Genomic DNA, 25,579 nt, shown 5'->3' on the forward strand with positions numbered 1-25,579 from the left:
ATGCCTTCAGGGTGCACAGTCGGGGGGCAGCAGCAGTGGCTGCTGGCTTGATGTCTGCAACATCCTTTGTTTACTGATACGGCAGGCAACATTTTTCATCCACATCAGAAACCAACTCACCTTTCAGTCCCTTGGTAATCACGCCTTTTTCTTGCCCTGTCCTCAGGAGCAAAGGTTGAAGCCACGCTTCCTCCCCTTCCCCCACCCCCAAACAAGCAGCATCCTCAGTGGGTTGCTCCACCCTGAAACATCCCTGTCTGCAACCCACTCAAAGCAAGTTCAGTGTCATCTCTGACCTCACCACAATGTTTGAGGAAAACCAAAAATAACTCCTAATGATATGATGTGCTGTGTTAGGGCAGTGACCCAGTGCCTGGGGCAGCATTCTGGTCCCCCTGGCCTCTGGGGAAGTCTCTTCACCTGTCTAGGTGGGGCTCCACCTCTTCCTCTGTCAGGTGGGCACAGTGGCCTTGATAATCTCCTAGGTCTCTTGAGAGGCTAAAAGTCTAATTAAAATTTGAAAATTCAAGTGCACTAGAGAGAGACCGATAATGAAGATCATGTCATATGAGAAAAAGTTGAAGAAATGGGGCCTTCTAAGAGTCTGTAAAACAGAAAGACATATTTCATTAAAATCATGGATTCTTAATGTTGGAGGAGGCCTTAGAGCTGTTTTTCCAAAACCCTAACGTGCACACGAACCACCTGGAGAGCCCCTTGAAATGCAGACTGTGATTTAGTAGGTCTGGGAGGGGGCTGCTTTCTCCAGGGACCACACTTGGAGGACCAAGCCTCTAGGGTATATCCGTGTTTCTCACCATGACAGCACATGGGGATCACTTGTTTCTCACCTCGATAGCACATGGGGATCACCAGAGAAGCTTAAAAACAAACTTATGCCTGGGCTTCCTGCCGCCCCTCCTTCCCCCGCCGACAAGATTCTGATTTATTTGGGAGGTTCCAGAACTCCCCGGTGATTCTAATCTGCAGCCAAGTCTGAGAAACCACTCCCCTAGATCAGCGCTTCTCAACTTTAGCACAGATCATCATCACCTGGAGGGCTTGTTAAAACACAGCTCACAGGGCCCCAACGCAGAGATTCTGACTCAGCAGGTCTGGGGTGCAGCCTCCAATCTGCATTTCCAACAAGCTCCTAGGTGATGCTGACTGCTAGTCCGGTGGCCTTGGAGGTCATCTAATCTCACAGCGATGTTTCCCACGTGGGAAACCAAGATGAAATGACCCTCTCAAGGTCTCTTTGTACCGTATCTCCTGACGCCGGTCCGGAGCTATTTCCCCTGCCAATCCTTCCAGCTTTCCCTTCAGCGTCCCGCATTCCTCCTCAAGTCCACTGCTGAGCCGCTAAACGCCGGCACGGACCGGTGCCCTGGGGCTCCGGGGGGGCCGGGCCCCTTATGTTGGGAGGCCCTTGAGCTGTCCCCACCTGGAGAGTCCCACGCGAAGACCTGCGGGATGGCTCTGCCGCTGCCGGGGACGCCGCACGCTGGACTCGAACGCCTCCCTCTCCTTCCGCGAGCTCTCCGGAAGATGGGTCGGGGGCGGAGCCCGCGTGAGGGGCGCGCACCGCCTTGAACACTACGGAGACCCTCGGGGAGGGTTACCATGGCAACCGGCGCCCTCCCACGTGGTGATCCGACGTCCACGCCAGGGCGGCCCGGACCGAAGAAGGGGATTGGTGCGCCGGGGGGCGGGTTTGCGCGCAGAGAGGATAAAGGCGCCGCGCGCGCCGAGCTCTGGTTGCTGTTCCGCGCTTCCGGACTTCGTGCCACGTGCGGCTGCCTCCCCAGCTCCGGCGCCGCAGCAGCGCAGCATCTCTGGGCGGCTGCGTCGGAAGGTCAGTGCGGAGGCGGCCGGATGCTTCCCCGGCGGCTGACCCCGGGAGCTGAGCCTCTTCAGAACCGAGGCTGACGGTGCAGGTCCCCTTGACCACTCGGTCCCCGCTGGCCCGATCGGTGTGACGCGGCACGGGGCTGGAGACTCAGCGCTCCCGGGCGCGAGTGGGGGTCCCCAGCAGTCGCCGCGGAGCTGGGAGGCTGGGGGAGGGCCGGGGCACTGCTGGGGTCGCCAGGCGCGGCTCCCGGCCCTTCGTACTTTTCGGAAGGGCACACCCTGCCAGGGAATAGGGGCGGGAGCGGCTGTTCTCATAAAACCGGTTTATCCAACCTTGCTGGGAGGCGGAGGCCGGAGACCCGCGTGCGGCCCAAGTCCCCGCGTCTTCTTGGGTTCCCTCTCCCCGGCCGGCGCGCGTAGGAGGGAGTATGGGGGCGCCCGCTCCGCGAAACCAGATCTCCCTCTAAAACCCTCTGTAGCTCACGCTGAGAGCTCCGGAATTTTTTCCCCCGACCCTTTCTGGCTTTCGGATCAACCCCACATTAAGTCTGGACTTTACCAGCTGGTTGATGGAGTCTTTACACTGACTGAGCAGTTTGCTAAGTGCTTTTCTAAATTGCTTTTATTAAATCCTCCCAACAGTCTAACGTGGTGGTCCGATCATTTTCCCCTTTCTAAGGATGGGGAAACTTGAGGTTTGGCAAGGTAGTGTGCGGAGGCTCGCACGGCGAGGGAGGGCCGTGTCTGGCCTTGAACGCCCTCGGCTCGTGGGTGCTCTCCTCCTGGGGAGCGGCGAGGAGGAGGAGCCGAGCTGTAGGGGAGGAGGGGCGGCGGGGAAGGTGCCCCCTGCGCCACCTCGAGGATGTTTCCTCTTTGTCCTCTCTATTAGGTACCTGATGTTATCTCTTCTCTTGAGGGAGAAGAGTGGGGGTGATGGAAGGAGGGTTTGAGACTCAACGGACCTGGTTTGCAACCCCTCCTTTTGGTAGTTAGTATCTGCCTGACCTTGGGCGGGTCAAAATTCATTCAGCAAAATGGAGAAAAGATTCCAGCTTCAGAGTTACTCTGAGGCTTAAATAAGAGTTCAGGAAAGCAGGTGCTTCGTCAGCGCTCAGTAGTTGAGGTGCCTGATTTTTCCTTGGGTCATTACTATGAAGAGGACACGTTTGCTTTTATGATTTAATGAACTGGAGAATGTAAAGCGGAGACTGCCTTGCAAATGTGTCTTACAAGCGTTATTAGCCCCCAGGGCCAGGAAGTTGTCAACTGGGCAGTGGCTGACCTTTGGTGAAAGCAGTTCCACTGGGTGCAGAGCAAGAGGCCCCACTTGGAGGGGCAGAGAACTCTCTGGAGATCCTTGAGATGGGAAGGAAAGGTAAAGCCTGGAGGAGAATAATAGGTTTCAGCAGGTTTATAAGCAGAGGGAAAAGAACCATTTAGGGGGTTCGGTGAGACAAGGGCTGGGGAGTTTGGATGGGACGGGGGTTTGATGGGTCTCTGGGGTGGCGCTGGTCTCCACTGGGCGAATTTTCTAGCTCCTCAGTAGTATATGTATGCACTGACCATTTCTTGGGGCTGGATTTTTTTAAAAATTTAAGTTGTGGCTTCAATTACATAACATAAAATTTACCATGTTAACCTTTTTTTTTTTTTTCACACACACACACTGTATTTTATTTTTACAAGAGATAAATAGACTGACACCAAGCATTGTACATGGATGACCACAACAAAAGCAACAATGATTGCAATTACCAAACATGAAACACACTCATACTATGTCATAATATTGACATTCAGTCCAGTAATCCTCCACTGTAACAGCTCCTTTACTTTGCAGTGAAAATTGATTTGTATATTCTTTGCCTCTGAGTCCTTGTGGGATTTTTTTTTTTTTTTCAATTCAGACAGAAAGTCACAAAAATTATACTCATCCTCATCAGTTCACTCAGTCCCATGTAATTAATTTTTTTTTTCATCTTGATCTTTTGTTAGCACTTTTATGAGTTCATCAGTTTTTCATTAGAGTTCTGAAAATGCTTATTCATTCAGTTCAGCAGTACAGTCAGTTACCAGAAACCTGTACTTGTCAGAGTCTTTTCCATGAATTTCTTGAAGATGAAACCCTTTTATAGGAACATATTTGCAAAATCATCAGAGTACACCCAGAACTGTCTGTAAATGACAAAAGACTTAAAAATGACCACGGTTAAAGATTTGATGAAAGTTCATAATAATGCAGTTGACAAGAAAATTAGTTATTTCTGAGATATACATTTTAAAGTAATAACTAGGATTATTACTTATAACATTATACCAGAACATATAAGATTTTTAGAAATTTCATGTAATGTCTGAAACATTTATATTAACATTTCCATACATATTTCCATACAAATACAAATATAAGATTTTTAGAAATTTCATGTAATGTCTGAAACATTTATATTAACATATTTCCATACAAATAACCCAATGAAAGTTTAGTACTAGTTGTTTTGTTTGTTTGTTTGTTTGTTTATACTGCAGGTTCTTATTAGGCATCAGTTTTATACACATCAGTGTATACATGTCAATCCCAATCGCCCAATTCAGCACACCACCATCCCCACCTCACCGCAGTTTTCCCCCCTTGGTGTCCATATGTCCATTCTCTACATGTGTGTCTCAACTTCTGCCCTGCAAAGTGGCTCATCTGTACCATTTTTCTAGGTTCCGCATACATGCATTAATATACGATATTTGTTTTTCTCTTTCTGACTTACTTCACTCTGTATGACAGTCTCTAGATCCATCCACGTCTCAACAAATGACTCAATTTCGTTCCTTTTTATGGCTGAGTAATATTCCATTGTATATATGTACCACAACTTCTTTATCCATTCGTCTGTTGATGGGCATTTAGGTTGCTTCCATGACCTGGCTATTGTAAATAGTGCTGCAGTGAACATTCGGGTGCATGTGTCTTTTTGAATTACGGTTTTCTCTGGGTATATGCCCAGTAGTGGGATTGCTGGGTCATATGGTAATTCTATTTTTAGTTTTTTAAGGAACCTCCATATTGTTCTCCATAGTGGCTGTATCAATTTACATTCCCACCAACAGTGCAAGAGGGTTCCCTTTTCTTCACACCCTCTCCAGCATTTGTTGTTTGTAGATTTTCTGATGATGCCCATTCTAACTGGTGTGAGGTGATACCTCATTGTAGTTTTGATTTGCATTTCTCTAATAATTAGTGATGTCGAGCATCTTTTCATGTGCTTCGTGGCCGTCTGTATGTCTTCTTTGGAGAAATGTCTATTTAGGTCTTCTGCGCATTTTTGGATTGGGGTGATGGTTTCTTTGATATTGAGCTGAATGAGCTGTTTATATATTTTGGAGATTAATCCTTTGTCCGTTGATTCATTTGCAAATATTTTCTCCCATTCTGAGGGTTGTCTTTTCGTCTTGTTTATGGTTTCCTTTGCTGTGCAAAAGCTTTGAAGTTTCATTAGGTCCCACTTGTTTATTTTTGTTTTTATTTCCATTACTCTAGGAGGTGGATCAAAAAAGATCTTGCTGTGATTTATGTCAAAGAGTGTTCTTCCTATGTTTTCCTCTAAGAGTTTTATAGTGTCCAGTCTTATATTTAGTTCTCTAATCCATTTTGAGTTTATTTTTGTGTATGGTGTTAGGGAGTATTCTAATTTCATTCTTTTACATGTAGCTGTCCAGTTTTCCCAGCACCACTTATTGAAGAGACTGTCTTTTCTCCATTGTATATCTTTGCCTCCTTTGTCATAGATTAGTTGACCATAGGTGCGTGGGTTAATCTCTGGGCTTTGTATCTTGTTCCATTGATCTATGTTTCTGTTTTTGTGCCAGTACCATATTGTCTTGATTACTGTAGCTTTGTAGTAGAGTCTGAAGTCAGGGAGTCTGATTCCTCCAGCTCCATTTTTTTGCCTCAAGACTGCTTTGGCTATTCGGTGTCTTTTGTGTCTCCATACAAATTTTAAGATGATTTTTTCTAGCTCCGTAAAAAATGCCATTGGTAATTTGATAGGGATTGCATTGAATCTGTAGATTGCTTTGGGTAGTATACTCATTTTCACAATGTTGATTCTTCCAATCCAAGAACATGGTATATCTCTCCATCTGTTGGTATCATCTTTAATTTCTTTCATCAGTGTCTTATAGTTTTCTGCATACAGGTCTTTTGTCTCCCTAGGTAGGTTTATTCCTAGGTATTTTATTCTTTTTGTCGCAGTGGTAAATGGGAGTGTTTCCATAATTTCTCTTTCAGATTTTTCATCATTAGTGTATAGGAATGCAAGAGATTTCTGTGCATTAATTTTGTATCCTGCAACTTTACCATATTCATTAATTAGCTCTAGCAGTTTTCTGGTGGCAGTTTTAGGATTCTCTATGTATAGTATCATGTCATCCGCAAACAGTGACAGTTTTACTTCTTCTTTTCCAATTTGTATTCCTTTTATTTCTTTTTCGTCTCTGATTGCCATGGCTAGGACTTCCAGAACTATGTTGAATAATAGTGGTGAGAGTGGACATCCTTGTCTTGTTCCTGATCTTAGAGGAAATGCTTTCAGTTTTTCACCATTGAGAATGATGTTTGCTGTGGGTTTGTCCTATATGGCCTTTATTATGTTGAGGTAGGTTCCCTCTATGCCCACTTTCTGGAGAGTTTTTATCAGAAATGGGTGTTGAATTTTGTCAAAAGCTTTTTCTGCATCTATTGAGATGATCATATGGTTTTTATTCTTCAATTTGTTAATATGGTGTATCACATTGATTGATTTGCATATATTGAAGAATCCTTGCATCCCTGGGATAAATCCCACTTGATCGTGGTGTATGATCCTTTTAATGTGTTGTTGGATTCTGTTTGCTAGTATTTTGTTGAGGATTTTTGCATCTATATTCATCAGTGATATTGGTCTGTAATTTTCTTTTTTTGTAGTGTCTTTGTCTGGTTTTGGTATCAGGGTGATGGTGGCCTCATAGAATGAGTTTGGGAGTGTTCCTTCCTCTGCAATTTTTTGGAAGAGTTTGAGAACGATGGGTGTTAGCTCTTCTCTAAATTTTTGATAGAATTCACCTGTGAAGCCATCTGGTCCTGGACTTTTGTTTGTTGGAAGATTTTTAATCACAGTTTCAATTTCATTACTTGTGATTGGTCTGTTCATATTTTCTGTTTCTTCCTGATTCAGTCTTGGAAGGTTATACCTTTCTAAGAATTTGTCCATTTCTTCCAGGTTGTCCATTTTATTGGCATAAAGTTGCTTGTAGTAGTCTCTTAGGATGCTTTGTATTTCTGCGGTGTCGTAACTTCTCCTTTTTCATTTCTGATTTTATTGATTTGAGTCCTCTCCCTCTTTTTCTTGATGAGTCTGGCTAATGGCTTATCAATTTTGTTTATCTTCTCAAAGAACCAGCTTTTAGTTTTATTGATCTTTGCTATTGTTTTCTTTGTTTCTATTTCATTTATTTCTGCTCTGATCTTTATGATTTCTTTCCTTCTGCTAACTTTGGGTTTTGTTTGTTCTTCTTTCTCTAGTTTCTTTAGGTGTAAGGTTAGATTGTTTACTTGAGATTTTTCTTGTTTCTTTAGGTAGGCTTGTATAGGTATAAACTTCCCTCTTAGAACCGCTTTCGCTGCATCCCGTAGGTTTTGGGTCGTCGTGTTTTCATTGTCATTTGTCTCTAGGTATTTTTTTATTTCCTCTTTGATTTCTTCAGTGATCTCTTGGTTATTTAGTAATGTATTGTTTAGCCTCCATGTGTTTGTCTTTTTTACGTTATTTTCCCTGTAATTCATTTCTAATCTCATAGCATTGTGGTCAGAAAAGATGCTTGATATGATTTCAATTTTCTTAAATTTACTGAGGCTTGATTTGTGACCCAAGATGTGATCTATCTTGGAGAATGTTCCGTGCGCACTTGAGAAGAACGTGTAATCTGCTGTTTTTGGATGGAATGTCCTATATATATCAATTAAATCTATCTGGTCTATTGTGTCATTTAAAGCTTCTGTTTCCTTATTTATTTTCATTTTGGATGATCTGTCCATTGGTGTAAGTGAGGTGTTAAAGTCCCCCACTATGATTGTGTTACTGTCAATTTCCTCTTTTATAGCTGTTAGCAGTTGCCTTATGTATTGAGGTGCTCCTATGTTGGGTGCATATATATTTATAATTGTTATATCTTCTTCTTGGATTGATCCCTTGATCATTATGTAGTGTCCTTCCTTGTCTCTTGTAACATTCTTTATTTTAAAGTCTATTTTATCCGATATGAGTATAGCTACTCCAGCTTTCTTTTGATTTCCATTTGCATGGAATATCTTTTTCCATCCCCTCACTTTCAGTCTGTATGTGTCCCTAGGTCTAAAGTGGGTCTCTTGTAGACAGCATATATATGGGTCTTGTTTTTGTATCCATTCAGCCAGTCTATGTCTTTTGGTTGGGGCATTTAATCCATTCACGTTTAAGGTAATTATCGATAGGTATGTTCCTATGACCATTTTCTTAATTGTGTTGGGTTTGTTTTTGTAGGTCCTTTACTTCTCTTGTGTTTCCCACTTAGAGAAGTTCCTTTAGCATTTGTTGTAGAGCTGGTTTGGTGGTGCTGAATTCTCTTAGCTTTTGCTTGTCTGTAAAGCTTTTGATTTCTCCATCGAATCTGAATGAGATCCTTGCCAGGTAGAGTCATCTTGGTTGTAGGTTCTTCCCTTTCATCACTTTAAGTATATCATGCCACTCCCTTCTGGCTTGCAGAGTTTCTGCTGAGAAATCAGCTGTTAACCTTATGGGAGTTCCCTTGTATGTTATTTGTCGTTTTTCCCTTGCTGCTTTCAATAATTTTTCTTTGTCTTTAATTTTTGCCACTTTGATTACTATGTGTCTCGGCGTGTTTCTCCTTGGGTTTATCCTGTATGGGACTCTCTGCGCTTCCCGGACTTGGGTGGCTATTTCCTTTCCCATGTTAGGGAAGTTTTCGACTATAATCTCTTCAAATATTTTCTCTGGTCCTTTCTCTCTCTCTTCACCTTCTGGGAACCCTATAATGCGAATGTTGTTTCGTTTAATGTTGTCCCAGAGGTCTCTTAAGCTGTCTTCATTTCTTTTCATTCTTTTTTCTTTATTCTGTTCCGCAGCAGTGAATTCCACCATTCTGTCTTCCAGGTCACTTATCCGTTCTTCTGCCTCAGTTATTCTGCTATTGATTCCTTCTAGTGTAGTTTTCATTTCAGTTATTGTATTGGTCATCTCTGTTTGTTTGTTCTTTAATTCTTCTAGGTCTTTGTTAATCATTTCTTGCATCTTCTCGATCTTTGCCTCCATTCTTATTCCGAGGTCCTGGATCATCTTCACTATCATTATTCTGAATTCTTTTTCTGGAAGGTTGCCTATCTCCACTTCATTTAGTTGTTTTTCTGGGGTTTTTTCTTGTTCCTTCATCTGGTACATAGCCCTCTGCCTTTTCATCTTGTCTATCTTTCTGTAACTGTGGTTTTTGGTCCACAGGCTGCAGGATTATAGTTTTTCTTGCTTCTGTTGTCTGCCCTCTGGTGGTTGAGGCTATCTAAGAGGCTTGATGGGAGGCTCTGGTGGTGGGTAGAGCTGCAAGGCTATATTTTAAAAAATACTAAGAGACTGTCTGCCTTTTTCATTCTTCCTCTCTCAGGTGTATGGTGGAGTTTTCTAGAGGCCAAATGGCTTGTGATGAGCTTTTCCTCTGATGGCTAATGAGATGTGTGCTTGTGTACTCTCGTGTTTCTAGAATCTTATAAGGATAGTAGGCTTAGAATATAAATATGTGCATTTTCAGAGATGAACTCTGTTTGTTCTTAGTACTTATTTGCATTCTTACTATCTACCTACAGTTATATCTGCTATCATCTCTGGGGCCTGTTTTCTTTTAATAAGTCATAACTTTGAAATCCCTAAATTGAGTCTTGTGGGTATATGGAAAAAGAACAAAAAGTTTATACTCTTGATTTTAAAACTTTTCTAAAATTTTAAATGGTATAAAAATTCTTTTGAACTTAATATTTTATTCTAACATAAAAGGATATTAATTTATATATTTTTTATATTTAGGATAGATCAATGGTTTAAAAGGGGGGATATTAAAGGACTCGATTTTTTTCAACTCAAAGCTGTACCATATGTATAAATGCTGAAGAAAAAATGAAACGACGACATAACAGAGTTCTCTGACTCATGGAAAGAGGAATTTACTCCAAATAAATGTGCAGAACTAAATAATACATGAAAATATGAAGGCTTTCGTCAAGTTTTACAGAGGTCAGAAATTTACCTTATGTGTCTGATGCCACAGAACTTTTTGAATAGTATTTTGGTCGCAATAGCATTATTCTTAGACCAACCATTCATCATCTAAAGAAAAACAAAACGAATGAATTAAATGTAGGTATGATGAGCTCTTTAAAAGCCAAAAATTATTTGTTACAGCTTTCCAAACTAGAAAAGAAAAAGCTAATAAGATAGGTTATCAAATTGCAGTGGCTGGAGAAACACACAATAAAGCCTTGTTTGGATGAAAAAGCATTGAAAGAAATAATAGCACTGCCACTTTCTAATAATACAGTAACTTGTCAAATTAAAGATTTAGCTGCAAACATGAAGACTAGTTTGGTATCTTGACAGAGAAGTGTATTTTTACCTTAGAAATAGAAGAATTTGTAGTCTTGGCTGGACTTGCCTTTTTGTTTGTATTTATCTGGTATCAGTGCCAAACCAATTATCAAAGAATATCTTTTTGGTGAACGTTTGACAGCAAACAAAAATAGTGCCAAAGTATTCAGCGTGGAATAACTTTTTTGAATTTCATGGTTTATTCTGGAACAACTGTGTTGAATTTGCACTGACGGTGCACAAGTCACACCTGCTAAAAGTACTGGTGCCTTTGCAGGAATCAAGGCAGTGGCACCACGTGGTACTAGAAGTCATGGTATTCTTCACTGCCATGTGCTTTCAGTGAAAAGTAAAATAAAAAATGGAAAGCTTTACGTAAGAATGCCCTTTATGAAGCAGTAAAAATGACTGATTTTATTAAATCTTGACCCTAGAGACATCTTTTTAACGTGTCATGTGGTAAGTGGATGTACTTGTTCCATATTGAAATATGATGGTTGTCTTGAGATAAAGCATTTTGTGTGATTGAATTGTGAGCTGAACTGGTCCCTGTTTTTCATAGAGAACCATTTTTGCTTGAAAGAGTGACTGAGAAACGATGGTTATTCATACCTGGATAATCGGCATACATTTTCTAAAAAAAATGAACCAAGCGAGCCTGCCCAGGTATTTGTTGCAAGTTAAGTTGTATCCACTACCATGAATTTGACAGCTTCCCAATACTTAGGCATTTTTTGATGAGATCAGTGATATCAACCAGTATGACTTTTGGGTATTGTACAGTGAAGTGTGTTAACAGTTGGAAGCTCTGCATAACTCATTGAACCAATATTTTCCAAAAAACAATGTATGAAATTACAAAACCATGCAGGAGTAAAAGATGTGTTTAAGGGACTTCCCTGGCGGACCAGTGGTTACGACTTTGCCTTCCAATGCAGGGGTTGCAGGTTCACTCCCTGGTCCGGGAGCTAAGATTCCTGCATGCCTTGCAGCCAAAAAACCAAAACATAAAACAGAAGCAATATTGTAACAAATTCAATAAAGACTTTAAAAATGGTCCACATCAAAAAAAATCTTTAAAAAAAAGAATGTGTTCAAAGCATTAGATATACCAGTGGGTTTTAATGTAGCAGGTACAAAAGTTCACTGATAATGGCTTCAGATTCTACATTGCAACTAACCTTTAAGAAACTACCATGTGTTAAGTTTTGGATATCCAAGGTGAGTATCCAGAATTATCTGAAAAGGCTTTTAAAATACAGCTTCCTTTCCCCACTGCTTTGCTTTGAGTCTGGGTTTTCTTCATTTACTTCAATCAAAGCAGCAGACAGATTGAGTTAGAAGCAGATGTGAGAATCCAGCTGTTTTCTATGAAGGAACACATCAAAGAGACAAGTAAATGTAAAACAGTGCCACTCAGTAAATTTTTCGTTTTGGAAAATAGTTATTTTCATAAAATACATTTATTTTAACACGTTTATTGGTGAACGTGAACTCATTCGTAGGTTAAATGTTTCTCAGATTTGCTCTCTACTACAGCAAACAGTGTTAGATAGACCCCACTTAAACAAAAGCTCTCTGTAGTCCCCAATTTTTAAGAGTGTAAAAGAGTCCAGAGACCAGAAAATTTGAGAGCTGCTGCCTTAAAAGTATTAAATTGAGTTTGGCAGTGGCAAGATAATAATCTTGACTTGAGAAAGCTACATGCGGTAGATGGTTGGAGGGTTTTTCGGTTTCGTTTTTAATGTACATGCGTTGTTAATCAAAGCAGTCCCATTATAGGGACAGTAGAGCTGCTCGACGGTTAAGAACTGGATTCCCTGAGAGAGATGGTTCTTGCCATGGTGAAATGCCATAATTCAGAAAGGCATTCACAGGCCCCTGGCCTGTCGTGAGCATCAGGTGTTAGCTCGTAATAGTTGTGGAATAAGAACCAACTCAAGCATGAATTGTCCACATTGTTAAACTAAAATACTTTATATTCAATGAAGAATTTGTGCCTCCTTCATGCTTTCCCCTTCTGGGGAAAGAGAAGATGAACTGAGTTGTACGTGTTTCACATCCCTGTTTCACGTCTTCAGGGTTTACCTTTTCCCAGACTCCAGTGTCTTCAACCTTTAAAAGAGAAAAAGAACCCCAAACTTCTTCACCTGTGGCCGTCACTCCTTTGCTTTTGGGAACTGAGAATTGTCTTTGACTTTCAGATGTTCTGGTAAATCTGGCTGCTTCTTGGCTTCCTCGCCGTCCTCTTGAACTTGCTGAAATAAGTGACTTTAAGAATCAAAGTTCTTACCTGGTCTCGGATGTCAGCAGTGGCTGCAAAGATGGTTTGAAGGGATGATGGAAGAAAAGCTTGGGTCTCTCCTATAGTGACCTCCCTTCCAATCCTGAGATGCGCCATCAGAAGGCTGTCTTCTGCCTGTTTGGGAAAGTTAGCTGGGATGCAGGGCCTCAGGACCTTGGCGGGGCTGCGTCTCAGGCTGGGGACCTGATGGGCCAAGCCCCTGACCCGACAGAAGCCATCGGGGCTCTGCCCGCCTTATTTCGGTGTCCTAAAGAACAAGACCTCTGTGGCTCACAAAAGGGTGTTCAAGCATAAGGTTTCAGCAGATTGTATGGCCCTTTTGTTTTCTATAATCTGGATTTTAGGGATTGCAGGAAAGCTTCTGATACCTCTGGTGGTTTTAACTTAGAATTACTGTTACCTGCTCAAGGCACTGGGTTGAGTGTGATGCCAGGCTAGGTTCAGATCCTAAATGGGAAATGTCTCCAAGTGTGGTTTACTTTTTCTTGTTTTACGATGCAAAATATAAGATGGTTGAGATCTGGCCACTTCTTTGTGAGGGGGTTGGGCACTGGGGTCGCTCTGAAGGCTCATCGGCCAGTGCTGTTGCAAATCTGACAGCTGCCGGAGGTGGAGGCCACGGGACAGTGTGCAGAGTGCAAAGGCCTGACCTTTGGGGGCAGGAAGGTCGCTGTTAGAACTGAGCAGCTCTGATCTGCTCTTGTGACATGCTTGTCTGGGTAAAGCTGACGAGGAAGGGGAGCTGGACTGCAATAAAATATACATGATCTGGGCACAGAGGAGAAAATGGCTTTTCTAAATGATCCTTTCTAAAGAGTTGGCAGTGAAACAGAAATTAGTCACAGCTTAACTCAGTATTGCCGGGGGCCTTTTTACCTTAACTATCTGCTTTTCTAGTCTGGTTCATCCTAAAGATAACATCTGAGTTAGCACGAGAGTCACAGGGCTCTGTGTTATTTAATCGGGGACCTGTTCGCACCTCGATGGTACGGGGACAGATGATTACAGTGGTGAAGATCTGAGGCCTTTGCCGGGATCCATGACGTTCCTGGCGTGGACAGCTCTGTACGCGGTAACCTCCGCGGTGACTTTAGATCCCAGTTGATGTCAGCGCTGTGCGGCTCCAGTTCTAAATCGCGGCCAGTCTTTGTTTGCCTGCACTTTGCACCAGTGACGTTTATCCCCTTTTCACAGGGCTGGGCTCACGGCCGGCTCTTGACTGGCTCCCTGTCTGCGCAATCAGCAATCTCTTTAGTTCGATTCATGAATCCAGAATATGGCTTTGCCCGTGAGCTGGCGATCGTAGTGTTAGTTGTGGTTAAAGGGTTTGTGTTTTGAGGGGTCGGGAGGGTAAGCAGTTACATACTGAACTCTGCTTCTTTTGTTTGTTTTTTTAAATCTTATTGACATATAGTTGATTTACAATGTTGTGTTAATTTCTGCTCTACAGCAAAGTGACTCAGTTATACAGATATATATATTCTTTTTCATATTCTTTTCCATTGTGATTTGTCACAGGATATTGAATATAGTTCCCCGTGCTCTACAGTAGGACCTTGTTGTTTATCCATCCTATATATAATAGTTTGCCTCTGCTAATCCCAAACTCCCAATCCTTCTCTCCCCTACCCCCCACCCCCCTTGGCAACTATTGATACAAGTCTGTTCTCTATATCTGTGAGTCTATTTTGTTTCGTAGATATGTTGATTAGTATCGTATTTTAGATTCCACATATAAATGATATGTGGTATTTGTCTTTGTCTAGCTTACTTCGCTTAGTATGATCATCTCTAGGTCCATCCATGTTGCTGCAAATGGCATTATTTCATTCTTTTTGATGGTTGAGTAATATTCCGGGGTGTGTGTGTGTGTGTGTGTGTGTGTACACACACCACATCTTCTTTATCCATATTCATCTGTTGATGGACTCTTAGGTTCCATGTCTTGGCTAATATAAGTAGTGCTGCAGTGAACATTGGGGTGCATGTATCTTTTCTCAACTCTGCTCCTTTTGTGTTACAGTGTCTGCAGAGATCATGCCGGTCGTTTGGATGCTGCGGCGGGTTGCCAGCCGGCTGCTGCAGAGACCGGCCTGTGGCTGCCAGGCTCCTGTCCTGCCCAGCCGGTTTCTGGGCACCTCCCCTCAGCAGATTCCAGCGGATGCCAGCTTCCACTCTACTTCATTCTCTGAAGCAGATCAACCGCGCGTCTTAATTACAGGTTGGGTTTTTTTTCTTTTTTCCACATTTGTGGCAGTGTATTTGTTTTTGGAATGTCACCAGGTAACATGCCGCCAGGTAACACTTATTAATCAGAAACTCCCTTTTCCACTCCTGGCTCCCTCCGAAATAGCACAAGTCCCCCTGTCCTTATTTTGCCGCTGTTGCCAGGGCTTGGTTTCCCTGCCCAAATCTTTTATTGTCTGAAGGGGGAGGACCTGGGCACCTGAAGAGGGAGGACCAAAAAGCGGCTGTGGGACTCAGTTCCCCTTTCCTGCTAGGAATGGCCTGGGAGCCAAGGTGTGTGGATAGAACGTGGCCTCTGGAATCAGGCGCATCTTTCCTTGGCCAAGCTCTTCAGGCCAGGCAGTTCCTGCACATTTCTATGGAGGAGATAGCCAGGGCCTGCCCAGGGCCCGAGGAACTCCTCACCATCACCTCGTGACACTTGCATCTCATTGTCCACAGACTGGCTTGCTGACCCCTCTCCCCTCGTATCCACGCAACACCTGGTTCTGTATCTGCTCACTGCAAACTTGGCCGTCTGTCTGCAAGTCCTTCCAGCTGACTCAAGCCCACCTCTGATTTGACTGACATGTTTTATTCTCCTCTGTTTGCCAGAGTTTCATCCCTTGGCTTCACGTCCTTATCCTTCTTACATTCCTCAGTGTGTGTGTGTTTCTTTCACTGGCACCTCCTCCTCCTCTCCTGCTGTAAGTGGGTTTCAAGTGAGGCCGGTTCCCTCTGCACTTCCCCCCTGACTCTCCCAGCTTCTTGTCTGTGTGTTGTTTGATTCCCTCCTCCCTGCACCAACAAAGCATCTTCCAGGGCCCAGTGTTACTGTCAGTGGGCTGGTTTCAGTCTCATGTTAACACATGTTTACAGGAAATCCCACTGTCCATATCTTCCTGCCTCTTACTTTCTCCCAAATGGAATTTAGGGTTGTATTCCCCTAAATGTGCTCCCAGACCCCTAGCTCTCCCATTTCCATCAATGGCATCTGTAAGCGTCCAAATTAAGATGCTGTAATACTCATCTTTAATGTTCTTAGCAGCTCCTTGCCCATCCAGATATCTGCCCCTTTTTTCAGGTGACTTCTTGGTTTGTCCCTTCTTTCTTTCTCCCTTCCTGTTCCTCTCCAGGTCTAATGGAAGGAGGGTGCTCTGGATAATCCCAGCAGAGGTTGATATCAAACTATTATATCTAGCTTTGAGTGTTCTGGTACCCGTAGCAGATAATTTTCACAGCCCATCAAATAACAAAGGCAAAGCTGGTAGTGACTTCCTGACCAGGAGGTGGTCCTGCTCTTCTGTGATTGTTCTCTTACCTGTTCCCTGGCTTCCCCTCAGCCACTCTGTGCTGGAGAGCACTTTTGTCTCTGAAACTGATCTTACCTGTAGCGATCTCTGTCCTAGCTCCGAGAAGGTAATTCAGTTCTATCAGGCCAACCTGGGGCTTTACCTAGTTAGCTAAGAGTGCCAGTAGAGTTTTATTCTATTATTACATACTGGGAATAATTGAATTGGTTAGATTTAGATTAAAGATTCACTTTTTTCTTCTTTATCCAGGGGGTCTTGGCCAGCTTGGAGTGGGGCTTGCTAGCTTTTTGAGGTAAGAGCTCGCAAAGTTTAAATTTAAATTCTGAGTTTTTCGGGGCTTGTCTTTGGCCCCATTTAACCATTAAATCTTTTCTCTCCCCTCTTGCTTCTGACCACTTTAAGATATCGTATGTAAATGACCGTTTGGAACGCATTTCCTTGTGCCTCTTCGTATCACAGACATTGTTTCAGGTCCGCAACTCAGCATCCCCCAAGCTGGTCGTTCGCCCTCTGCCTTTCCTAGGTTAGGCAAAGTAAGACCTGCCTCCCAGTAAATCACTTGGTTTTCAGATGTTTGGGGGCAGAGGGAAGTATTGTATGTGTAGAAACTGAAAAGGAACAGTGTGGGATTTGGAGAGTGGGATAAAAGGATAAGAGGAGAGAAGAACGGGGAGGGAAAGGGAGAAACTCAGAGGCACTGGGAAGAAATTGGTGACAGATACCGGGATAATAATGGGCTGAGGCAGAAGCAGGAGGTGCAGCCCTGAGTGTGGCTGCAACTGCAGGGCTGTGAATTGAGGACGAAGAGGGAAGAAAGGTGTGGAGAGGAGGGATTTGGAGGCTGACGGGACATGACAGTTCCTGTTGGAAAGACTGTTTTCATAGGACCTGTTATGTCCTCAGTGTACCAACTCGTGTGTTTTGATTTTCCCTTTAGGAAACGATTTGGGAAGGACAACGTGATTCTGTCTGACATTCGGAAGCCCCCTGAGCACGTCTTCCTTAGTGGTAAGAGGCCCGCAGAGCAGGCAGAGAGGCAGCTCCCAGAATCGGTGTCACCGCTCATAACCAGGCTTGTGAATTAAAGAAAGAGGAGTATTTGAGGCACACTTGTGCCACTTAAAAATGTTTCATGGTTTTGTCCTCATTAGTTCTGTAAAACGCCTACGGTACAGCTACTGCTTGTTCAAGGGATCCAAGGACAGGAGAGTTCTTCAGACCTTGACATGAAGTTGTGGAATAGTATCTTTGGATATTATTTGGAGCAGTACCTGTGGAATAAAACTGATTCCTATCTTTCAGAGTTTTTAGAGAACTTAGCTCAGAGAGAAAGCAAACAAAAATCAAGTTCTGAAATGAGGAAAAGGAACTTTAAATTTTGGAGAAACTAATCCTCATATTTCAACGTGGACTTGTTCTTAAACTACTGTGCACACACACAGACCCCAGACTCCTCTAGTCAGGTTGTCTACACCTCAAAGGTGTTTTTATAATTCTCCTAGTCCTTCCTGGTTCTGTGTCAGCCTTTTGCTGTTTACCATGGGGAAGAGCGGTCATTCGCTGAAAGTGGGGGAAATTGGCACAAAAGCGGCTCTACCTCTAGCCTAACCAGGTGTGGTGAACTCTTAATTTATAGTTCTTTTATACCATGGTGGGTGTTTTGTTTTTGTAAACCCATTTCTCTATTCCTTTAAAATATGCAACTTTTTTTTTTTTTTTTTGGCTGCACCACGCGGCATGCGGATCTTCCCCAACCAGGGATTGAACCTGTGCCCCCTGCACTGGAAGCGCAGAGTCTTAACCACTGGACCGCCAGGGAAGTCCTAAACTATGCAACTTTTAAGCAGGGTGAAATCTCTGTGTGCCTATAGGTTTGGCAACTCAAGCCAGTTGCCTGGTCATTACTCCAGTTCTTAATTTTATTCTGTTTGATACTGGCAAGCTACTTAACCTCTCTATGCCTCAGTTTCCTCATCAACAAAATATCCACCTCGAAGGCTGTGAGAGTTTAAATATACAGAAAGCCCTTAGAACAGCACCCGGCAGGTGTATGTCCTGTGTAAGCATTAGCTGCTGTTAGCCGTGGGGTGGCTGGGATTCGTTATTCTCCATAAGGAAAATGCTGGGGAGTGTCCAAGTTGTTGCTACCAGCTCGGTACCAATGGAATTCAAAGTCAGCGGGGGAGGGGAAAAGATCTGTTGAGCTTTCCAAGCCCGGAACTCTTTTACTTCCTGGTTTCACTGCTCCTTGCAGGCCCGTTTATTTATTCCGACATCCTGGATTACAAGAATCTGCGGGAGATCGTGGTGAACAACCGTGTCACCTGGCTATTTCATTACAGCGCCCTCCTCAGTGCAGTGGGAGAGGCAAACGTGTCCCTGGCCAGAGCTGTGAACATCACTGGTGAGTCTCTGGATCTTGCCCCAGGTGACCCGTCTGCCAGATTTCCCAGTTCTTTGGGAAGAGGTTTCCCAGGTTACGACATCTGCTTGTTTCAGGACTGCACAATGTCCTGGACGTTGCCGAGGAGCACGGTCTGCGATTGTTTGTGCCAAGCACCATCGGGGCGTTTGGACCTACTTCTCCGCGGAACCCAACCCCCGATCTCTGTATCCAGAGACCCAGGACTATCTACGGGGTGTCCAAGGTCCACGCGGAGCTCATGGGCGAGGTAAGCATCACTTGGCAAGATGGCTCAGTGTTTCCTTTTCTATTTCTGCCTCAGACACCTGCTGGTTCATCCTTGGAGGGGACTCTCCCCGTCCCTTAATCTCTGCCCCCAGAAATGCTCGGGGACTGAGTGTGTTTGCCAAGTGGTCAGTACCGACAGCTCCAGAGGAATCCTCAGTCCTGTGCCAACACAACACTTCGTACACGCCCCTCGAATGGCACCCCGTCTTTCGTTTGCTGCCCGTTTTATTTGTACTGCACTGTTCTTTCAGGTTCCCGATATTGGTAGTTATCAGAGATAATTTTAAAATAACCTCAGACATCTTTCTGGTTTTATGTTTTAATACGCTTTGTCTTTAGAACGCTATAGCACATTTTAGCCGGTTTCTGGTCCTTCGTCTGATGTATCCCGGTCACCATCTTTCCCTGTACTCTTCCCAGCGCTGCACTGCCGGACAGGCTTGTGGAGATTTGTTCAGGACTAGGAGCAGGGCCTCCCTTCCAAAGAAAGGCTGGAAATCCTTGCTGTCGGCTGATCTGTTATTTACAGTGTTATCTAGTGATGTTATCACCAGAATGACGATTCTTTGAAGATAAAAACTTCAGGGTTATTTGTTAAAGACAAATGAGCGACTCTTAGCAATTCTAGAGTCTTCATTTCCTTGAGGAGGATTTATTTTTATTTATTTATTTTTTTCACTTAAAAAATATTTATTTGGCTGTGCGGGATCTTCGTTGCAACATGCAGGATCATTTTTTTTTTTTTTTTTTTTTTTTTTAGTTGCAGCATGTGGGATCTAGTTCCCTGACCAGGGATTGAACCTGTGCCCCCTGCATTGGGAGCACAGAGTCTTAGCCACTGGACCACCAGGGAAGTTCTAGGAGGATTTTAATATGACTGTATGGGATGAAGTTTCAGGAAAAGGCTGTTATTTCTTTGCATTGCTCTACCTGATTTAAAAGATTCTTTTTAAAGTTAAGTTTTCTCTTATTTGTAGTATTATTATTACCGGTATGGGTTAGATTTCCGATGCCTGAGATATCCTGGAATCATTTCTGCTGACTCCCAACCTGGAGGAGGAACGACTGGTAAGTGTTATTTTCGATTTCTTTTTTTTACGTAAGATAAGCTTTCTAATGGCCGGGCGAAGTGGAGATGGATCTGTTGTCTTTTTAGTCGTATGCTGACCGGAGTTTTTGCATCCTTTCTGGGAAGTGCATCTGAGAAGCTCATTGAACCCTACTGACTTAAACTTAAACTCATGCCAATGCTGTTAAGTCCAGTGGGATTGGCCACCCACAGTGCCGGAGTCAAACTGACATTCGAGTTTGTTACCCACCATGTAGGAAGACACCAAATGAGAAATCACCTCTTGGGAATTCCCCGGCGGTCCAGTGGTTGGGGCTCGGCGCTTTCACTGCTGTGGGCCTGGGTGTTCAATCCCTGGTCGGGGAACTAAGATCCCACGAGCCGCCAGAAAAGAAAAGCCTCTTTCTTTGAATATACCTTTGTTTCTTAATACAGAGAGTTCTATTAAAATGGACTCTGCATGTTTAGAAAGAACATAAGCATCGCTCCTCCTGCTCTTGTTATTGTGCTTATTACTATTTATCCAAATTGTCTTAGTTTTTATTTCAGAAAAGCTTGCCCCAAAATGAAAGTGGGTTACTGCTCATCTCTAGTGCAGTTGGTTACTTGCCTGTTTAGGAGCCTGTATTATTCATTGGTGAGTGGACCACCAGGCCTGGTTAACTTCATTTTTTTCTTTTTTTTTCCACTGAGGAATAGTTAATTTACAATATTATGTAAGTTTCAGGTGTACAACATAGTGATCCACAGTTTTTAAAGGTTGTATTCCATTTATAGTTATAAAATATTGGCTATATTCCCTTGTCTGTACAATATATCCTTGTAGCTTATTTGGTTTATGCATAGTAGTTTGTACCTCTTAATTCCCTACCCCTATCGTACCCCTCCCCACTTCCCTCTCCCTACTGGTAACCACTAGTTGTTCTCTATGTCTGGGAGTCTGTTTCTTTTTTGTCATATTCACTAGTTTGTTTATTTTTTAGATCCCACATATAAGTGATATCATATATTTGTTTTTCTCTGACTTATTTCACTAAGCAAAATACCTTCCAAGTTCATCCATGTTGTTGCATATGGCAAAATTTCATTCTTTTTTATGAGTGAGTAGTATTCCATTGTGTGTGTGTGTGTGTGTGTGTGTGTGTGTGTGTGTGTGTGTGTGTGTATACACATTATATATATATGTGCCACATCTTCTTTAGCCATTCATCTGTCGATGGACACTTAGGTTGCTTCCATGTCTTGGCTATTGTAAATGGTGCTGCAAGGGACGTTGGGCTGCGTGTATCTTTTCGAATTGGTGTTTTCGTTTTCTTCGAATATGTACCCAGGTCATATGGTAGTTCTATTTTTAGTTTTTTGAGGACCCTCCCTACTGTTTCCACACTGTCGTTGTTATCAGTTTGGACTTGAGCATGCTGTTATATTCAGTAACTCCCATATTAGAGATCCCTCCCATATGAGGGCTTCTGAGATACAATGTAAAATGTAAAAGATACTTGACAAAATCCAAGGGATTTTTTACTGTAGATTTGTAGTATTGTCTGAAGTCTGAGAGGGTTGTGCCTCCAGCTTTGTTCTTTTTCCTCGGGATCGCTTTGGCAATTCTGAGTCTCCTGTGGCTCCATATAACTTTTAGGATTATTTCTTCTAGTTCTGTGAAAAGTGTCGTGGGTAATTTGATAGGGATCGCATTCAATCTGTAGAGTGCTTTGGGTACTATGTCCGTTTTAACAATACTAATTCTTCCAGTCCAAGAGCATGGGATATCTTCCCATTTCTTTGAATATCTTCAATTAAAATTTGAGGGATTTTAAAAGAGCCTTTGGTTTTGGTTACTTTAAAAAATTTTGCCTTAATGTGGTGCATCTCCAAGTATGCACTAGGAACCCCTGGGAATCCTTGAGACCCTTTCAAGGGGTCCCGGAGGTCAAAACAATTTTCATATCAGTACTAAGATGTTATTTGCCCTTTTCACTCTCCTTTACAAGTACACCGTGGAGTTTTTCAGAGGCTACATGATGTGTGTAGCACAGTGGACTGAACACAGAAGCAGAGATTCCTGCTGTCGCCCATTAAGACAGTAGAGAGGTTTTCAGAATGTAAAACACGCTGTTCTTCTCACTAAATTTTCTCGTTTGGAAAATATGTTCTTTTTCACATAAAATATTATGCATGTGAATGTGTGGGTTTATTATTGTCATTTTAAAATGCAGAAATATTTTTTTAAATTCTCAGTTGATTTCTGATATAGTAGATGTTGCTACAGCTCACCTTAATAAAACCTCTTTGGGGATCCTCAGTGATTTTTAAGCGCGTAAAGAGGTCCTGAGACTAAGACATGTGAGAACCACTGCCTTAATGCAGGAGGCTCACTCACCATTTTGTTACGAGAAGACCCACAGACCAGATTCTCTTTCAGACTACGCGGTCCAGATTTTCCATGACGCCGTCAAGCATGGCAGATTTGAGTGCAACCTGGAACCCAGCACGAGGCTCCCGATGATGTACATTGATGACTGCCTCCGGGCCACCCTGGAGGTCATGGAGGCCCCGGCAGAGTCCCTCTCCATGAGGACTTACAATGTCAATGCCATGAGCTTCACCCCCGCGGAGCTGGCCCAGGAGGTTCTCAAGCACGTTCCAGAATTCCAGATCACCTACAACGTGGATCCTGTCCGACAGGCCATAGGTTGGTACACCATTGCAGAAACCCTCAAAGCCAAAATTAAGCTTCAGTCCGCCCCACGAGTCCTTGAGAACATAAACGGTGGAGGATAAGGAGAGCTCAGCACCTTCCCAAGGGGCCCGACACCTTCTGGAGAAGGAGCTGCTGTTGCACCAGAGCCGGCAGATGCTGCGGTTTTGGGAAATGATGCCTAAAGTGGGTAGACGGGAACCATCCAAATAAACAGCTTGTCGGCACGTCACCATTTGCCAGTTTAAACGTGAAACAAGCAGGTGTAGTATGAGAGCAGCCCTGGGCTCTCAAGGGCTGTGACTGTGCCCCTGTGTGAGTGCCATCTGAGCATGCAGTCCCACCTTACAAGTCTGCACGAGACTTTCCTCCGAGGTGACAGACTTCTAATCTAAGAAGGTGACTGTGTGTGTGCCCGTAATAGCTGCTCTGCTCTGCTCAGGGGGGGATTTCAAATAGGACGTTTCTTTCGTGGATGATAATCCTTTGTTTAAAATGTTCTAGACCTTTTTGCAAATCTAGAGCCTGAATAACTTAAGCTCCTCTTCCATATCTTGTCCTAGCCGATAGTTGGCCAATGAACTTTGATGATAGCAACGCCCGCAAGGACTGGGGGTGGAAGCACGATTTTGACCTCCCGGAGCTGGTGACGACGATGTTGAACTTCCACGGTTCCGAGAGCAGAGTTGCCCAGGCTAACTGAAGGGGCCGGAGGAAGCGCTCGTGAGTCCTGGGCGGCTGTCCAGGGCAAGTCAGAACAACCCCGAGGTTCCGGACCCCGAGGAATCTAGATGATGTGGGGTTGAAGGACTAACTGGACTGAGTTTTCGCAGCTCATATGGAACTGCCAGATGGAGAATTGACTTGGCTTTAGCATTTTCCCAATGCTGTAGGTTTGGTGGCAGGACCTCTGGAGCTTTTGCTGTCTGCCTAAACTTGTCCAAACACACAAATCACAGAATGAAGACTTAAGTCATGATAGTTTTCCATTTCCTTAGTTAAGATGAAGCAACCATTTCCGAGAAGGTAGAAGTATGTGATGTTTGTACTAAATTAAACTTAAATATTGCTCCTAAGACTCCATTATTCTCTTGACTAAGACTGAAGATTACATTTTAAAGACTATCAAAGACAATCTCCCAATTTAAAAGAATTCTTTACTATCCCATCAGAACATAAAAAATGCCTGATGTATTAATCCCATATTCACAACGTTCAAGAGGTTGATTGATTGTTGATTGATTGATTGATTGATTGATTTTTGGCTGTGTTGGGTCTTCGTTGCTGCGTGTGGGCTTTCTCTAGTTGCGGCGAGTGGGGGCTACTCTTCGTTGCGGTGCACAGGCTTCTCCTTGCGGTGGCTTCTCTTGTTGCGGAGCACAGGCTCTAGGTGCACGGGCTTCAGTAGTTGTGGCTCGCAGGCTCTAGAGCGCAGGCTAAGTAGTTGTGGCGCACGGGCTTAGTTGCTCTGTGGCATGTGGGATCTTCCCGGACCATGGCTCAAACCCATGTCCCCTGCATTGGCAGGCGGATTCTTAACCACTGTGCCAACAGGGAAGCCCCTGTTCAAGAGATTTTTAATGTGTCAAAAATGATCACTTCTAATTTATTTGTCTGTAAGAAGATACACTGGTAGGAAATTAAGAACATCAAGAGATGATCTAGGGGACTTCCCTGGCGGTCCAGTGGTTAGGACTCCATGCTCCCAATGCAGGGGACACAGGTTCGATCCCTGGTCAGGGAACTAAGATCCCATATGCCGCACAGCTTGGCCAAAAATAAATAAATAAAATTTTAAAAAAAGAAAAGAAAGAGATGATCTAACTAGTAAAGGGGAGCACCTCTTACTTTGATTGCCTTCTTGTTGGTGAGCTGAGGGGTGGTGACCGGGACTGTGGTCCCTTACCTGCCATGTCAGCCTCCAGAGGAGCTTCTCTAAATATACAGGTTTCTGGGCTCCACCCCTTCAGGTGGACTCAATTGATAGAGATGGGAATCTCGAAGGACCACTGGTTATTCTCTTCCAGCTTCGGCTCCCTAATTTAGACCAATTCCAAACATGATTTTCTAAAGAGAGCTTCCTTACTACAGCCTTTCTATACACTCTTAGATGACCCTTCAGAAAAGCTACGCTAACCCTTTGAAGCAGTTACTGTCTAAATATATAGACTTACTTTCTCCAGCTACCTCAGGATGTGCTGCCCCTGAAATCACTGGAAAGTGAAACTCCAGTTAACTAATCATGGATCTCATGGACACAGCTGTCAAGGATTAAAAGGCATTTCTACTATCTGCTTGATGACAGTGTTATGTATTTGGAACTTGAAACTGCTGGGTAGAAGCGTGAATTTTTTTCTTTTGAGGCATAATTAGATTTGAACTTCTAGATAATTATTTAATAGTTATGTTGATACAGTTTCTTTCCCTACTTAGTATAATTAAGCTTACATTTGTACATTTTATTTGCTAAAACCAAACAGCTACTGTTAAGATCTTTTTTGTTTTTTTTACAACTTTATTGAGATATGTTTCACATACCATAAAATTCACTCATTTAAAGATTGCAGTTTGGTGATTTTGCAGTGTATTCAGAATCGTGCAACCGTCACTATAATCTAATCTTAGGCTATTTCAGCATCTCACAATAAAACCTTCCCCCGCCTACGCCACTACTAATTTACTTTCTGTGTCTATGGATTTGCCTGTTCTGGATATTTCACATAAATGGAATCATACAATATGTGGTCTTTTGTGAGTGGCGTCTT

At 43.3% G+C, this 25,579-nt stretch overlaps 1 protein-coding gene across 2 annotated transcripts; it reads left to right on the top strand.

Annotated features, from left to right (window-relative positions):
- The first annotated feature begins 1,660 nt into the window (after positions 1-1,660).
- LOC137769934 (L-threonine 3-dehydrogenase, mitochondrial) lies at positions 1,661-25,171 on the top strand. Of its 2 annotated transcripts, none has more exons than XM_068552105.1 (9): positions 1,661-1,855; positions 14,840-15,037; positions 16,605-16,647; positions 17,293-17,363; positions 18,610-18,759; positions 18,855-19,027; positions 20,025-20,115; positions 22,539-22,808; positions 23,378-25,171. In XM_068552105.1, the coding sequence occupies exons 2-9, from the start codon at positions 14,854-14,856 to the stop codon at positions 23,515-23,517; spliced, it is 1,122 nt and encodes a 373-aa protein (XP_068408206.1). In that variant the 5' UTR covers positions 1,661-1,855; positions 14,840-14,853; the 3' UTR covers positions 23,518-25,171. The 2 variants fall into 2 exon arrangements, with proteins under 2 accessions (XP_068408206.1, XP_068408205.1); XM_068552104.1 differs by lacking the exon at positions 1,661-1,855 and adding an exon at positions 3,199-3,226.
- Positions 25,172-25,579: the final 408 nt, after the last annotated feature.

This window comes from Eschrichtius robustus, chromosome 10 (assembly GCF_028021215.1).
Source record: "Eschrichtius robustus isolate mEscRob2 chromosome 10, mEscRob2.pri, whole genome shotgun sequence".
In the NCBI taxonomy this organism is placed as follows: domain Eukaryota; kingdom Metazoa; phylum Chordata; class Mammalia; order Artiodactyla; family Eschrichtiidae; genus Eschrichtius; species Eschrichtius robustus.